The sequence below is a fragment of the Cygnus olor genome, chromosome 27 (assembly GCF_009769625.2).
Source record: "Cygnus olor isolate bCygOlo1 chromosome 27, bCygOlo1.pri.v2, whole genome shotgun sequence".
NCBI lineage: Eukaryota > Metazoa > Chordata > Aves > Anseriformes > Anatidae > Cygnus > Cygnus olor.
The window spans coordinates 5,117,694-5,132,496 of NC_049195.1; the positions used below are offsets into that span (position 1 = coordinate 5,117,694).

Consider the following 14,803-nt stretch of genomic DNA (forward strand, 5'->3'; position numbering starts at 1 on the left):
GAGCAGCTTAAGACGGGAAGTTGAGTGTACCTTGCCCACCCCGAATGCGCTCACACTTACTAGCGTCTTCTTGTAACGCACTGACTTGGGAAACGTGCACCAGCACGGTTGGCACAGGCTCGTTTGCAGAGGTAACTTAAAAAGCGCTAGTTTTGTGCATTGCAGCAACAGTCCAGTTCAGAATACAAACAAGCAGAATCCATCCCACGACGGGAGTTCAAAGACGAGATTTTTAATAAAGGAACAACTACAGACACCTGAGGTACTCTAGCAGTGATCTTCCTCCCTTACCTCTTGTGTTAATTTTGGTATGAACATCAAGCTGTGGATCACATGAGACCATGCAAGGCCACCATGGGTACGTTCCCACCTTGGACCAAACCAGATCGCCAACCTGAAACTTGATGTCATGGGCGACTTGTGTTGGAAGAGAAGGCAAGAACTGCTGGACCTACAAAGAACAACGCAAGCTTAGCAGCCACGGAAGACAACTTGATGCACTTGCAGATATACACACGCTATCCACAGGGTTTTGTTATTTTTCTCTTGGGTATCGCTGGGGTTTGATAATCTAATGTGAGATAGATATTTCTGAAAAACACGACACAAAGGACTTGCATACAGCTAGGATTTACACACGATAGTCACTAACAAACCAAACCACAACAGCCCGCCACAAAAAACAACCTAAAAACCAAAGCAAAACAAGACAGACCAAACAAAAAATAAAAAAATAAGTTTCTGCTTTGTAAGTTGACTATGAACGTCACTTTTAGAATAAAATGATCAATACAGTACAAGAGACGTTTTGATGCAGTAGTGATTAACAAGCATTTAAAAAAATGGCCGCTGATTTATTTGACAAATTAAAGTACCCATATCGTAACTAGAACACAAACAGTAACACAATGGAAGTTCAGAAAGCGTTAATTAGTATGTGTACTAACCGGGGTTTCCTCCAACAGTGCATCTTCTCTTGGTCTGTCTGATAGCATGCTAAGCCTCTCATTTGGTCTCTAGGACATGGGTAACAACGAGGAGGAAAAAAGGAAAATAAACACAAACAAGATAAGGGGGCAGTAAAACCAAAAAAAGCATACTAATGAAACCAAACTAGAAATAAATAGCAAAGAGAAAAGCAACTATGAACCCAGAAAACAGAAGTATGATGATTCCTTATTCCCAGTTCAAAACAAAAGCAGCATCACAACCAAATGCCTCTTCCCCTCTCCGCTATTTACATTACCGTCACACCTCCATAGAACAGTGCTCTGCTGTACCAGGTGACAGAAAAACACTCAGCGGTAGCAAACCCAGCTAACTTCCCACCTAAAGCAATGCACCAGCTCGAAGCAGCAGAGAAGGACAGATGAAGGAGATCCACAGGAACACGGCGAGTCTCACTGCATACCAGTTATTTGCAAAAAGTGCGTGACGAAACTCGTATTAAAGATACAATATGGAAACTGAAAAATCTGCGTTGGACTGCATGTAGTTGACGAGCGTTTGGGGGATCAGAGAACGGCGACAAAAGACCTACGAGGGCGTTTACAAGCCAGGCTGAGGAGCACACGCCCTCTGTCCTGCGGAGGAGGGCTGCAGGGGCTTGGCAGGAGCCCTCGGGGCAGAGGGGCGCTGGGACAAGGCAGGAGGTAAGAGGCGGGCTGCCACCTCCCAACGGGACTGAGAGCCCGCAGCAGAGACGTCAGCCAAAGGGCTCAGGGAAAAGCAGAAAGAGGAGTCGGAGTCATGCAGCGGGAAACAAGCGGTGCTGCTAATCCAGATTACACCTAGCTCGTGTAAAGCCAAGACCCCGCGTCAGGCACCACTGCTCGCTTCGGCTCGGCCAGGAAACGCGTCACCAGCGGGACAACTCAGGTCGGCTCTGGCGCGGGTCAGAATGCCATTCAGAGCCCACAGAAAACAATCGTTAAGACCAAGCACATCGAGTTAGCTGGGCAGAAATCACTCCTGCCTGGCCCAGGAGCGCGCGGCGCTGACTCCTGCCCTCCTTCCCCTGCCGTGAGCTCGTGGAAACCTCGCCTCCGCCAGAAGAGCTGGGCTGGCTGCGCAGGAAGCCTGCACAACGCGCTGCGAGCTTCCGGCTGCTCGCAGAACAACTTCTTCTTAGAACAAATACTCACAGCTTAAAGTTCAACAATGTTTGCATGACATTTTCATTTCCAATCAGCATTCCCCGTGCAAACACTCTCCCACAATCAGTGGGTTTGCGCTGAGATTGCAGCACCAGGAGGAGGAAACAACTGCACGCCACCCTGCTTTCAGCTAACTGCTGAGTCCCAAAGCACGGAGCAGCGAAAGCTCCAGCAGGAGTTCTGCTTGTCCCTACCACGACGATTTTAATTTACAAGTCTCACACCATCGATACCAAACGATCACGCGAGTATACATCAGGAATGTGCACGAAGACAAGATCATACAGTGTAAAACAAAATGGTGGGAGGACGAAACTGGGACTGCACGAGGACAATTCGCTGCAAACCACCTGCACAGAGCCCTGCTCACGTCGAGCAGCGCTGCGATCCCTCCGGCTGTCCGAAACCCAGGTGAGTAACACGAGAGAGCAGCAGTGCCTTTAGGAAGGGAAACAGAAGCTTCCAGGCGGACAAAAGCACGGCTCGGATTTTTGTGAGCCCGGGATGACACAGAGAGCACACAGCTAGGAGCTGGGAATCTTAGAGGCAAAGGCTTAGTTCGGTCTGGGGAAGTCAGCACAGCAACAAGACCGAAGATCACATCCTGATCACGCCCTCTGCGCCAACCCCGCTTGCGGACTACGAGAAGAGCAGCCAAAGGGCCGGGCAGAGGGATGTACAAGAGCAGAGCCCGTCCCTGGTAAGAGGCAGAGCAGAAGAGGGCAGAGCCGACAGCCTGACGCGGGGGCGGCCGAAGCCCGGAGAAGAGGGCAGAAAGCCGGGGTAAGGGGCTGCCTCCGACTCACCTCCGAAAGAACCGCGCGCACCCAGGTTCAAGCCCAAGTTTTGGGGGGGGCAGCGTGCCATCGCGGCAGCAAAGGGCAGGCAGACGAGCAGCGCAGGAACAGAAAGGGGCTCAGCGGGGCGCCGAGAGCTGGCTGTGGGAACTGAGCCCCCTCCTACCTCTGTGCAGGTACAAGGCCGGGGCTGCTGGAGGGCAGCTGCCACCCCGCCGCCGGACACGGCGCCGGTACAGCCCCCAGAGAGGGCCCTCAGCACCGCCTGCACAGCAAGGAGGTCACAAAGGCAGTCCGGGAGGACTTGCTTGCATTTCAGTTGGACAGTCCATTTCCAGTTCGGGTCGCTTTATTTATTTGTCTGTTTGTTTATCCTTAAATCTCACCGAACTTCACCAGGCCCAAATAAACCAGAAGCTCGAGGTCCTGCTACCTCACCAAGCTGACCCCTGGAAGAACTCTGCCTACCTGCTCAGCAGCTCTAAATCTGCAAATATTCCTGGCAAGAGAGGGGCCAAATCAGCAGGTCTTCCATTAAAATAAACACGTTTAAAAGTAAATAACAGTAAATCAAGCGTATGAACCTGCCATACCAGCTCAGAGCCCTGATCCAGAGCGCGGGATCTCCCCCCAGGCCTACCAAAAGCAGCCGGCATTTCCAGGCTGGGACGTACAGAAACCGGCGTCACGGAGCTGGCAGCAATGAGCAAGAGGAAAGGGAACAGAAGCAATGAAGTGGCTTAAGAGACTGAGGAAACGAAAAAGGCCGAGAGGACCAAAGGGCAGCAGCCTGTGCCTCTGCCTCCTGGAACCTAAGTTGGAACACCCCCGTACACATTTCCCCCGTACGAACATCCCTATTACAAAACATGGCAATGCACATTGACATTTCTGAAAGTTTGCTGAGGCACCCGGTATTTCTGATCTGCCTGGAGCACTGATTTCTACTGACTTCCGCATGCGCTACATCAACAGCTCCGGTTTGTAGTACATCATCACAATATGGAAACATCTACCAAAAATTCATGTCCGTGGTCAACACCAGTCACACACAAAGCACGGTCAGATACCGCACAAAACCAGGGAGTATCTACGGTGCTGTAGGGTGGATTTGCACATTTGTGTTTTGGAGAAGCAGATGATTGTTTCCTCTGGGAAATCAGACTGCTCCTACGACATTTGAAAGCTGCGGTGATGAATACTCCGGTACCCCGAATTCCCACAGAACCACCCAGCTTTACTTCGAAAGGCAGCTTTAGGAACTGCGTATACCTGCGTGCTTTGGGTCAAAAGCTCCAACCTCCAGTACTGTCCACAGCGTAGCCAGCTCTGAACATGCTAAAGGACTAACATTGAAAAGCATTAAATAAACTTTTCTAACGTTTATTTTTCATTCGTAGGCTTCTCACCACAACTCTGTCGCTCTACAGACACGGTTCCTAGCAACCTAATATAGAGCATCTGACAAGTAAGCACGGCCTCGCGACTTTCAGTACTCATACACCTAGAAGCAAGGAAAAACACTGCTCGAGATGCACACTCCATCAACAGTACCAGGTACACAGACGTCTGAAACTCTTTTTCCACTTACATTTTGTTCCTCTGGTTCTAGTTTTGGAATTTTGTGCGACTTGCGCTCTTCCGACCGGGAAGAGTCATGCTTGCTACTTTTTTTCCTTTTCTCTTTTCTCCCTTCATGTTTCGCCTTAGCATACTCACTCGCTTGTACTTCATTTAAAAGGTCCCCACAAAGAGAGGACTCAAACAATTCCCTGCCGTTCTGGATAGTTTTGGTTATTTTCAGTTTGATCTCTGGTGAGCCAGTCTTCTTTGGAATCCCCGTCTGTGAAACTGAAGGTGGCGGCGGAGGTGGCGGCTGGGGAGGGGGAGGTTTTTCCAGAACTTCATGCGGCCTCGCGTTAGAGTTTTCCGTTTGGTAGTACTCCGGGGGACTAAAGTTTCTGACTGTACCGAAGCCGTTGGCTGAGCCATTGGGATACTGGCCGTAGGCCTGGTACTTGGCTTGAGGCTCGTACACGTTGATCGCGGGGGGATAGCCGTTCGTGAGGGGCGGGAGCTCCTCCGCCGTGGGCGTCGGGTACGGGAAGCCTTGCTGCAGGGCGCTGTCGTACGGCGTCTGCCCGCCGTCTTCAGCAATGTCGCTGCTGGCATCAAAGGCATCCTCCTGGCGGATGTTGGCTGAGTCAATGAGCTGAGGTGGCTGCTGAATTGTGTTTCCCATGATCCCTTGCATGAAAGAGAAAGAGAAATCCATTGTTCTGCTCCAGCATCCTCAGCTTTCCCTTCTTCTCATAGGGCCTGCAGGCAGGGAGAAGGGAAATGGGAAGTCAGCGTTAGAAGGCAGCAACTGAGCAGATTGCAGCGCTGAAAAAAGCGACCCGAAGACCAGGCTCCCCCCTCCCTCCAGAAGCAAGCTGCTCCTGCACTCGGACAGGACTGGTACTACCAGAAAAGGGCCCCCTGCACATCGCTGCAGAGCAGCTTTCTCACATATCCGCTTCCTTCTTTTCCAAGACAATTTAAGAAATGATATAAGCACCTACAAATGCTTGAGAACTACGAGCCCAACCGTTACGAAGTCAGAACAATGGTGCCTAAATTCAAACCACTCTGCAGAGCCCTCCTAGCGTGACGCTGGGAAGCGTTACTGTACCGCAAAGCGGTAGGACAAGGGCCTCGATCCGGTCTCAGACGCGCAGAAGACACCACGTTCTCTTGACACCACAGTCGCTGCAAGCTGAACATGCCAGGAAAGACACAAAGATCACCCAAACGACAGAGAAACAGTTTCTCTTCCTCCCTGCCAGAATTCGGGGCTGGGGAGCAGCCCTTCGGAGGGCAGGAGGCCTACGCCAGGGCCTTTTCTCAGCGCTGGCACAACTGAAGGGAACGTCGTCCCACCTCGGCTGCCGGGAGACCCGGCTCAGAGGGAAGAGCACCCTCAGGTGGGGCTCCCCCCTCCCTTCCCTCACCAACAAGCAGAGCAGAGCGCGCCCCGTTTGGCTCCGAACAGGCAGAGGGGAGGGCTGTTCTCCTCGCCTCCCCTCGTCATTTTAACACCCGACACCCAGCGCTTAGACACTGGGATCCGAGCGGCAGCAGCCCCAGCGCAAAGGATCCCCAAACCCGCGGTTAGTCACCGAGTCACGACAGGTGGGGCAGACGCCCCCCTCCTTCCATTTGCCATTTCTTATTAAAACACCAGCGTCAGACTAAACCAAAGTTAGACTGCCAAACCTCAGCCGCAGGCTCAGAACCAGCTTTTTGCCTGTATTATTACTTTTTATACAGCACTCACCTAGCTAATCTCAACGTTCAGCAGGAAGAAACGCACAGTGACCCAAAGCACAGGTACGAAACACACGTTTGCAAGGTCGGTTTAGCCCTTCCAAAGTAAATATAGCCCTGTATTATTTATTCTGCCCGGCGCGGGCACGAAGGAGGGTTACTGTGCCCTTTTGGCCAGCGTTTGACGTGACGTGAACACATCCCACTGCTCACAACAGGAACCTACTCGGCCCCCTTCCCCCGCGGCAGTCTCGCCCTCCCGACGCGTCCCCATCCCCTACCTCTTCGTTTTCAGACGAGGTTTTGTTTTCAGCACTGCCCTCCTCAGAGACCGCCAAGAGAAACTGAAGTTACGGCGGCACCAAGAACTCGACCAGAGTTTTGTTACGTGTTCTGTCAGCTTCACCCTCGGGTTACATCCACGTTGGACTCATCCCTCCTGCCCGGTGCAATCAACCGGGGGCACATCCGTCACCGCAATTAAGCAACTTCGGGGAACAGCCTAACAGCACGCCGCCGTGCAGCAGGATCTGCTAGTCGCAGTAACTTTGAAATCTCGTGGCAGTAAAACCGCGGCAGCTCTCTGCAGCCACAAAAGCCCCCAACAGAAGCGTTGCTGCTGACGGCAGGGGCGGCTCACGCAGCGAGAGCGCTGCCTATCGAGGTCAAAGCACCCCAAAGCGCCCCAAACCCCCGCCCGTTCCAGGAAGAGGAAGAGGAACTGCCTGCGCTAGCTGCAAATGAATCGCTGCTTCGCGTCTGCCGAAGCGACGAGCAACCAGACTTCTCCCACTAGCAAGAGATTTCACCCTAGGCTGTTGTTATCTGTTGCTACAAACAGAACCAATCCATCGTGCTCAACGCTCCAAGAGGGAGCCGCGGCTTACGGACCCGCAGCGGCGCTCCAGGCACGCGCGGCTCGCCCGCCGCGGGCCGGGCAGGGACAAAGCAGGAACAGCGTAAGAAACGTCAGAACCACCCAGCTTGGCAGTTTGGGTTTTGAGGGGGAATTCAATCTCCTCCTTTACCCAGCGCTCTGACAGCGGGCCCGTCCGTTTAGCTCAGCACCAGAGCCCCGGAACGCAGCTCCAGGCTGTTCTCCCCGAACCTGAACTTCGGCAGGGACGTCCCAGACCTGCAGCAAGCAACAAGCACCGCCTTGCAGAGCTCAGCCCGAGAGAGCAGGCAGCTATGCAGGGCTCTGCGCTGCATTAAAACGTAACGTTGCTCACGTCGCGTGCCACTCGAATAATTACGCTTTGTGTTTTCCCGCTCCGAGCCCGACTAAGAGTGGAAATGAGTTCTGGGTCCTGCTGGACGACTTCCATCTGCCCCGACAACGGGACAAGGAGGAGAAAGGATCCCAACTCCTTTAACAGACGTTTTTGCCCAGCGCAGGTTCTTCGGCCTTGCGACATCCAGCACAAGGCAGACCGCTCGCTTCACCCCGCGGAACAGCCTCCCTAAGGAGCAAACACCCACGGAGCGAGAGGGGAAAACCACACAGAAAAACCTCGCTGCCAGGACCAGGACAACCAGCCCTCATCCGGCCGACACCATCGGGTGCAGAAACCTCCACAAACCCTCGTCTTCGAGTCGGCGAGGGTTATTGACACCCAGAAGCCAGCTTTGCAGCTGACCGCCCGCATAACCACCTTCCAGACGAGACAGGGCCTCTCACCCAGCTCCCCGAGTGCTCCCTGCACTGCACAGAGCTTGTGCCTCGGAGCTCGCACCGGGGCAGGAACAGCAGGAGCCGCGCGTACAGCCCGCAGCCGACGCCTCGCTCCGAGCAGCACCGACACCGCGCAGCAGCCGAAGCAAAGGGCTTCTGCCCCGAGACACGGTACCCTTCCCCGCGTCTTTTACGTAGGAACCAACTTTAATTTCATTTCCATTACACTGGCAACTCCAAACCTTCCACGCTAAGATGCGGGATACAAACCAGGCTGCTCCCCGCAGCGTTTCAGTGGGACGCCTTGCTTTACTTATCCTCCGGGACGTTACACGCAGCGACAGGACAAACTCCCGGTCACAGGGCTGCAGCACCAAGCCACGACAACGCGCCGGGGCTACGAAACGACGCGACGCCCCTTACCCGCACGCAGTCAGAGCGCTCTCGCCGGGACAGCTTCTCTCGCTCGCTCGGGCTGACGTAGGGGACGGCAGCAAAAACGGCGCTTCGCTAGCGGGGAGCAGCGGCCGCTCCCTGCGCAGCCCCCGGCACAACGGCACCAGCCGAGCGCCGTCCGGGAGACCCCGACGCAGCACGGGCAGAGCGCGACGGGGGCACGGCAGGGGCTGGTCCTCCTCAGCCCTCACAGCGAGTCCCGAGCTGGAACAGGTCCTGGGGCTGCCCGGGCACCCGCGGGCACAGGCTGACGGGGCCGTGGAGGGAGGTTATCAGCGTCCTTTCTTTTGTGACGTGAAAACACTTGTGGGTTAGCAAACTTCAAATCGCTATTTAAATTGGACCGAGAGTTGGCAGTTAAACAAAATCGCTTTGATTTTTTAAGTAATTCCTTTCCAGAGCTGACCTGAACAGAACGGACCCCGAAGCCGGCCCACGCTTCACAGCTGGACGCTTCTGACCCGCTCTGTCATCTGCCTGCGCAGGCTGCAGCAGCAAGGGCCGATGCTCCACTGAAGGGCTACTCAGTGGCCTTCAAACACAAGTGGCCGTCCTCCTCCGGCAGAGCTCGCGTCATCGAGAGCTTCTTCCGCCCGAACCCTGGTTCGTACGCCCAGACTTCGCACCCCGATTTCGCACCCTCCTTCCTTTCCAGAACCGGACCGGTCTGCTCCCGCGTGAGCCGTACGCGGTACTGAAGGAACCGACGCACAGCACGACGGATCCCCACCGTGCGGGGCTCTCAGGAGCCTAAGGAAGGATTGCTCTGCGAAAGCCTCTCAAGCTCTAACACAGAACACGGCCACCGGAACACCAACGACAGGCTCCCGTCCAACCCAGGCTGCCCTGCCAGGGGGACGCCGCCTACGAGCACAAGTGGAAGCCACTTGCAGCGGTCTGTGCTGGGCTCACGGCGCAGCACTTCGAGCAGCTCCCATCTCCCTCACTCCAACAGCTACTACTGTTAAGTTACGGCGCCAGACCCCTCCGGTGAGCATCCAGCTTCCAGATACGACCTGTGACAGACGCGGCACTGCTATGACACTGGAACTCACCCAAAAGAGAGAGAGAGAAAGAGTGCAATTCCATTATTTCAAGTACAGGAAATTATTCCAAGTAATTTAGGTATGAAATTGATACTTTTTAGCAGTATTGGGAAACAAGGTGGGCACAAAGACACCTTCAAAACCCCAGCCGAATTTCCTACCAGGAGAAAGAAGAGTTTGCTCTCTAGCACTGCCGCCAGCGATCTGCACTGGGCCCTTCCCGCTGCCGGAGGATCTCCTGGCCAGGAGGGAAAGCAGGACCCGTCCCTGATAGGGGAACTACAGCGACCGTTTGCAAACACAGCTCTGCACATGGACACCGCCGGCGCAAACAGTTTCGTGCTGCTCCCAGGAGTCGCAACTCAAGGTATCAGAGGGAAGAGGTGAATGAGATAAACCGGGAGGAACAAGCTCTGCCCGGGGCAGGACCCAGCTGGCCCCGGGCTGAGCCCGAGCACAGGTAACAGCCGCTGATAAAACCGGCGCAGCACGCAAATATTTTAAACGCAGCTTCCATAAAACCTTTTGGAATGAATTTTACCTCTTCTCCTTGCCCGCCGACAACCACCACGTGCGTGACCTACAATGGCTCAGCACTTGTCGGATTGGAGGCGTCTGACACAGCCGCAGAGAGCAGAAACTGCCCCGCCGGCAGCGCTCCGAGGCCGTGCTTGGAGTCAGCCGTCCGTGCTCAGCGCGGTGCCGGAGCCGGGCTCCCCCTCCCCGGTCCCAGGCCATCCTGCACGGGCAGGCCTGCGAGAGCCCAGCTGCCCTTCACGCAGACCTACCTCCGAGCGGGTCGCAGACCCGCGCGTGCGCTGCCACCCCGTACGTTTCGCTGGCACCCTGCGCGCTGGCACCGGCCCCCAACGAGCTCCGAGCCAGGCAGCAGCCGCCCCCAGCACCCGCCGCCTGCGCCGTCTCCAAACCCAGGGGTGTCTGGCTCCAACAGGCTGGGCTACTTCTGAAACGACGCGACTGATCTCCGTCACACTTCCACTCTTCCTCTCTAAACCTTAAGGCCGCCCAGCTGAAGGCACCTGACAGCTACGGCCCGCTTTCTGCCGGAGCTCAGCGCCGACACCTCACAGCAAACTCTTCGCTAGACCCAAACATGCCCCTGCTTCTTCTACAGTCACGTCAAAACCACCTGGACAGCCACCCGCCGGGCACAACAGCCTCCTGCGCTGCTGAAATTACATCAGTAATACGCAGGAGTAAAACAATGGTTTGTATTTACTTCTGCGTTCGGTATTCGTAGGCCGCTTGTCTCGTTTTGTTCTGGATACCTGTCAGAACTCACGCACGTATTTTCACTTCTACACCCTCGGACGGCGCCCGGCTTTCCAGCCGCACGTAGGTTCATTAGCAAAAACAAATTGCAGCCTGCGGATTTGTACCGACTTCAGCTGGCCTGAGCAGCCTCTTCCAGCAGACACCGAAGGTGAATCAGAGGCCTCTCGACAAACTTTTCTCAATGTTTTAAAGCTTGCGGTGAGGCTGATCGCTTCCCTGTACGCCTTTTTAAAGGTTCTAAGTGCCAGAAGAAATAGTCACGGCTGTCAGATGGTTTTGATAAGGCCGCCTTTAACAAGCTTCCCACGGGGGAACGGAAGGAACCATCTCACACAGCAGCAACAAAAACGCCGTGCATTTAGAAACAGAAGGGGTAACCCGAGCGTAGAGCACTCGTTTGTCTTTGAGAGCCCCAGAACTCAAGCGAGAGACGCGGAGGGAATTCTTTTGCTCTTTGGGGAGACTCAGAGGCCAGTATTCATACGAAACCAGGGGTCAGACCTCCGGCAACAGCCGGTGCCGCGTGAATCACGACCCGCTCGCACCCGGCGAGAGCGGGGTAACAGCCACGACGCGCCTCCCGCACCGCTTCCAACCCAGGCAGAGCCGCGGGACCGAAAACGCCCAACGGCCGCCAGAAAGCGCCGCGGGGCCTCGGATCGCCGCTCCGCACGCGCCGGTTGCGGCAGGCTGCTTCCGAGCAGCTCCCCGAGGAGCACGGGGACCCGAACGGCCCCCGGGAGCCCCCGGGCCGGGCCGGGCCGGGCCGCGGCTGCGCCTCCCCTCAGCGACCCCGCAGCCGCCTTCACGCCGCCGCCGGTGCGGGACGAGGCCGTGCCCAGGCCGCTCCGCGCACCGAGCCCCAGGGGCGCGGCGGGCCCGGACGGGGACGGGGCCACGCGGCCACGGGGACGGGGCCACGCGCCAAGGCCGAGCCACCGGAGGCGGCCGAGGCACGGAGCCGGGGCACGGAGCGGCGCCGCGGGCAGGCTCCGGCCGCGGCCCTGCGGCCCCGAAGCCGAGCGCCGGGCCGGGCCGGGCCGTACCGGGCCGTGCCGTGCCATTCCGTGCCGTGCCCGCCCCGGCGCCGCGAACATGGCGCCGCCGCCCCCCGCTGCCCGCCCGCGCCGCCCCCGCCCTCACCTTCCGTCAGTTCCATTCTAACCGCCCCCGCCGCGTCCGCCGAGCCCCGCGGAGACAAAGGCCGGCGGCGGGGGCGGCGGGGCCCGGCCGCCCGTCCCGTCGCGCCGCTGCAGGCCGCGCCGCAGCCCCGGCCTCGAGTTCCGCGCCCCCGCCGCTGCCGCCGCCGCCGCCGCCGCCGCCGGGCCCCGCCCCGGGAGGCCGCCCGGCCCCCTGCGCGGCCGCGGGGAGGCGCCGGGCGGGCGGCGGGGGAAGGCGGGCGGGCGGCGAGGCGCTGCGCTGCGCTGCGGGGCCGCCCCGGGCCCGCCCCGCGCCGCTCCGTGCCCCCGGCCCCGCTCCCGGCCCGGCCCCGGCCCCGCTCCCGCGCCGCCGCCTCCGCCCCCCCCCCCCGCCGCTCCCCCGCCGCCGCGTCCCGCGCCTGCGCGCGCCGCCGCGCCCCATTGGCCGCCCGGGAGGAGCCCGCCGCGGGGGACGCCGGGGGACGTAGTCCTGCGGGAGGAGGGGGGTGCGGGGTCGCATCCTGCCCCTGCGGTGGTGCCGGGCGGGGGCGCCGCCTGCAGCGGGTCGGGGAACGCATCGTCCTCCGGCTAAGGGTCCCCCCTGGCTGGCAAGCAAGGCACGGGAATGCTCGCAATGAAGCCCCCTCTAAAAGCCGCCTCTTGCGGACGAAAACCCAACACAACGCGTCCTTCCTGCAGCAAAACAGCACCGTGCGGGGAAAGGAAGAGGAAAAAATAATAAAATGGAAACAAGAGAAGCGCAGGAGCACGGGGAGTAACCACGACGGGGAGACAACGCGATGCCTGCTGCGGGGAGCCGGAGAATCACAGAATCTCAGAATGTCCCCGGTTGGAAGGGACCCGTAAGGATCATCGAGTCCAACCCTAATGAACCGGGACGGCTGGGGAGCGAGGGACGGGACCCAACGGGGAGGAGGAGACCGGGGGGCGCTGAGCTCCGCGAGCCACCGAGCAAACACCGAGCGACGATTCCCAAGGCACAGCACGTCCCGCTGCCCAGCGGCTCCGCACCCACGGCCACCAGGCGCTGTCCTCGTGCGGGGCAGGGGCTGCGAGTGCTGCAAATAAAGGGAATTAAAAAAGCAATTCTCCTCCTCCCTAATGCTATAACCATCCAACATGGAGGTGACCTAGAAAGGCTTTCTCTTCCTCTCTTCCCCTTCCTCTCCCTGCTGTAGATTTTCAGCCCTAAGAGCTCGGTGTTCCCGGGCTGGTGCTGATGTTCTCGCGGCTGAGGGATGGGAACGCATCTTCTGCTTCCTGCTGACTCCTCCTGACAGCTCACCAGCGTGCTGGCAGCAGTTCTTGTCTTCCTCCATTTTTCTCCTGTTCAGCTTTCTTTCGCACCGCTTGTGCCTGTTCCCAACAGTTTTTACGTGAAATGGCCGCTTGGTCGGGAAGCTGCGCCCGGAGCTAACGCTGAGTCCACAGCACGGAAGCTCCGCGGCAGCACCTTGACCTTCCTCAGCCCCCGAGGGAGGCTGGACAACCCGTGTAGTGATCAGCACGAAACATGGAATGAGGGGGAAAAAACGCCCTTCTGCCTGTTCCCTGGGACGGGTAAAGAAAACATTTGGCCTTTGAAAAGTATCCAGCTTCTCAAGGAAAAAGGGTTTGGTATAAAGGAAGTTTTTAACTCATTAACATCTAGGTGAAAGCGAAAGTTAGCGGGCAGAGGTTACTGCCTGCTCTAGCATAGGACGTTTATCAGAAAACAACGAGTGCTGACCTGTTGCTTCAGCACACGGGTCCTTTACTAACGCTGTGTGCAGGGACCAGGAGAACGAAGTAAACAGCTCCCAGGGGAACGTGCACGCACACGTAACCAGCGATCCTTATCAGGATCACCACGCAGCCTGCACTAATCCGGGACACCGCTCCCACGGCGGCGCTCTGACCGCGCGCTTGGTGGCTCCGCAGGCCCCCGGGGGCTGGGGGCTCTGCCTCCCCACCCCACGGCACACTTCAGCTCGCAGGGATCCTCCCGAGCAGTTCGAGCCAAATCCCCACCGAACTGCATCTGATGAGCCCAAACGAGCTCTGCCAGGCTCCTGAAAGGCAGAGTGCTTGCACAGCACCACAAACCTTCGCTCCAGCACGGTGAGCAAGGGGTACCTTCCTGGGCTGGTCACAGGACAGGAGCGTGTGCGCGTTTGCCAATTCATCTACTTTTCATTTCCTATTCCGTTACTTCCTCAAGCAAGAACCCCTCCTAAGGAGAAAAATCCCAATCGAGCAGGACGGACGTTAGCAGAATAAGGCACCGAGGAACAGAGCCGTACTACTGCACGGCCCGCACTGACAACCCAGAAATGCTTTGGACCGTAAAAACCGATTTGGATGGACGGCGGGGAGGTTTTTTTCCCAGAAGTTCAAGGACCTGGAGGCCGGCCCCTGGTGGGAAACGCGCTCCTCAACCGCCGGGACGCGCGGCGAGAGACCTCTGGCGGCCGGCCGGCCTCGGGCGCCCTGCGCCGGCCTCAGCCGCGTTTCCCCGTCCCTTTTCTGCTGGGGTTTAGCGTTGCCCGGCTGACCGAGCGCCCCCGAGGCCCTTCCCTCCCGTTGCGACGCTTGGCGCTGCGGCTGACGCGACGCCTTTCCCTCGGCACCCTCGGCACCGCCGGCCCCCGGCCGCGCCGCTCCCGCCGCCCCCGCCGCTCCCAGCCGCCGGGCGGGGCCGGGCCGGGCCCGAGGCCCCCCTCCCGCAGCCGCCCCCCCCCCCCCCCGCGGGCCGCGCCCCAGGCGCGAGCCCTGCTCGGGCGCGTCCCGCTCCCGCTCCTGCCCCGCACGCGGGCACCTCGCGGGGCCTCCGAGGCCGAGCGGGGCTCGTCCCGCGCGGGGCCGTGCGGGGCTCCAGCGGCTCCGCCGGACGCTGCGGGGCGGCCGCTGCGTGCAGCTCGGGGCCTGA

At 58.5% G+C, this 14,803-nt stretch overlaps 1 protein-coding gene across 7 annotated transcripts in view; it reads right to left on the bottom strand.

The window, feature by feature from the left end:
• Positions 1-12,016, bottom strand: part of NSD3 (nuclear receptor binding SET domain protein 3) — a 43,083-nt gene extending 31,067 nt beyond the window's left edge. For 3 of the 7 annotated variants that reach the window (XM_040538555.1, XM_040538551.1, XM_040538557.1), the window contains exons 1-4: positions 11,879-12,016; positions 4,545-5,272; positions 948-1,016; positions 292-451 (exon numbers count right to left, since the gene is read on the bottom strand). In XM_040538555.1, coding sequence (XP_040394489.1) covers positions 292-451; positions 948-1,016; positions 4,545-5,228 — 913 coding nt within the window. In that variant the 5' untranslated portion in view covers positions 5,229-5,272; positions 11,879-12,016. The other 4 variants (XM_040538552.1, XM_040538554.1, XM_040538553.1 and 1 more) reach the window with 4 other exon arrangements.
• Between the last annotated feature and the right edge of the window lie 2,787 nt (positions 12,017-14,803).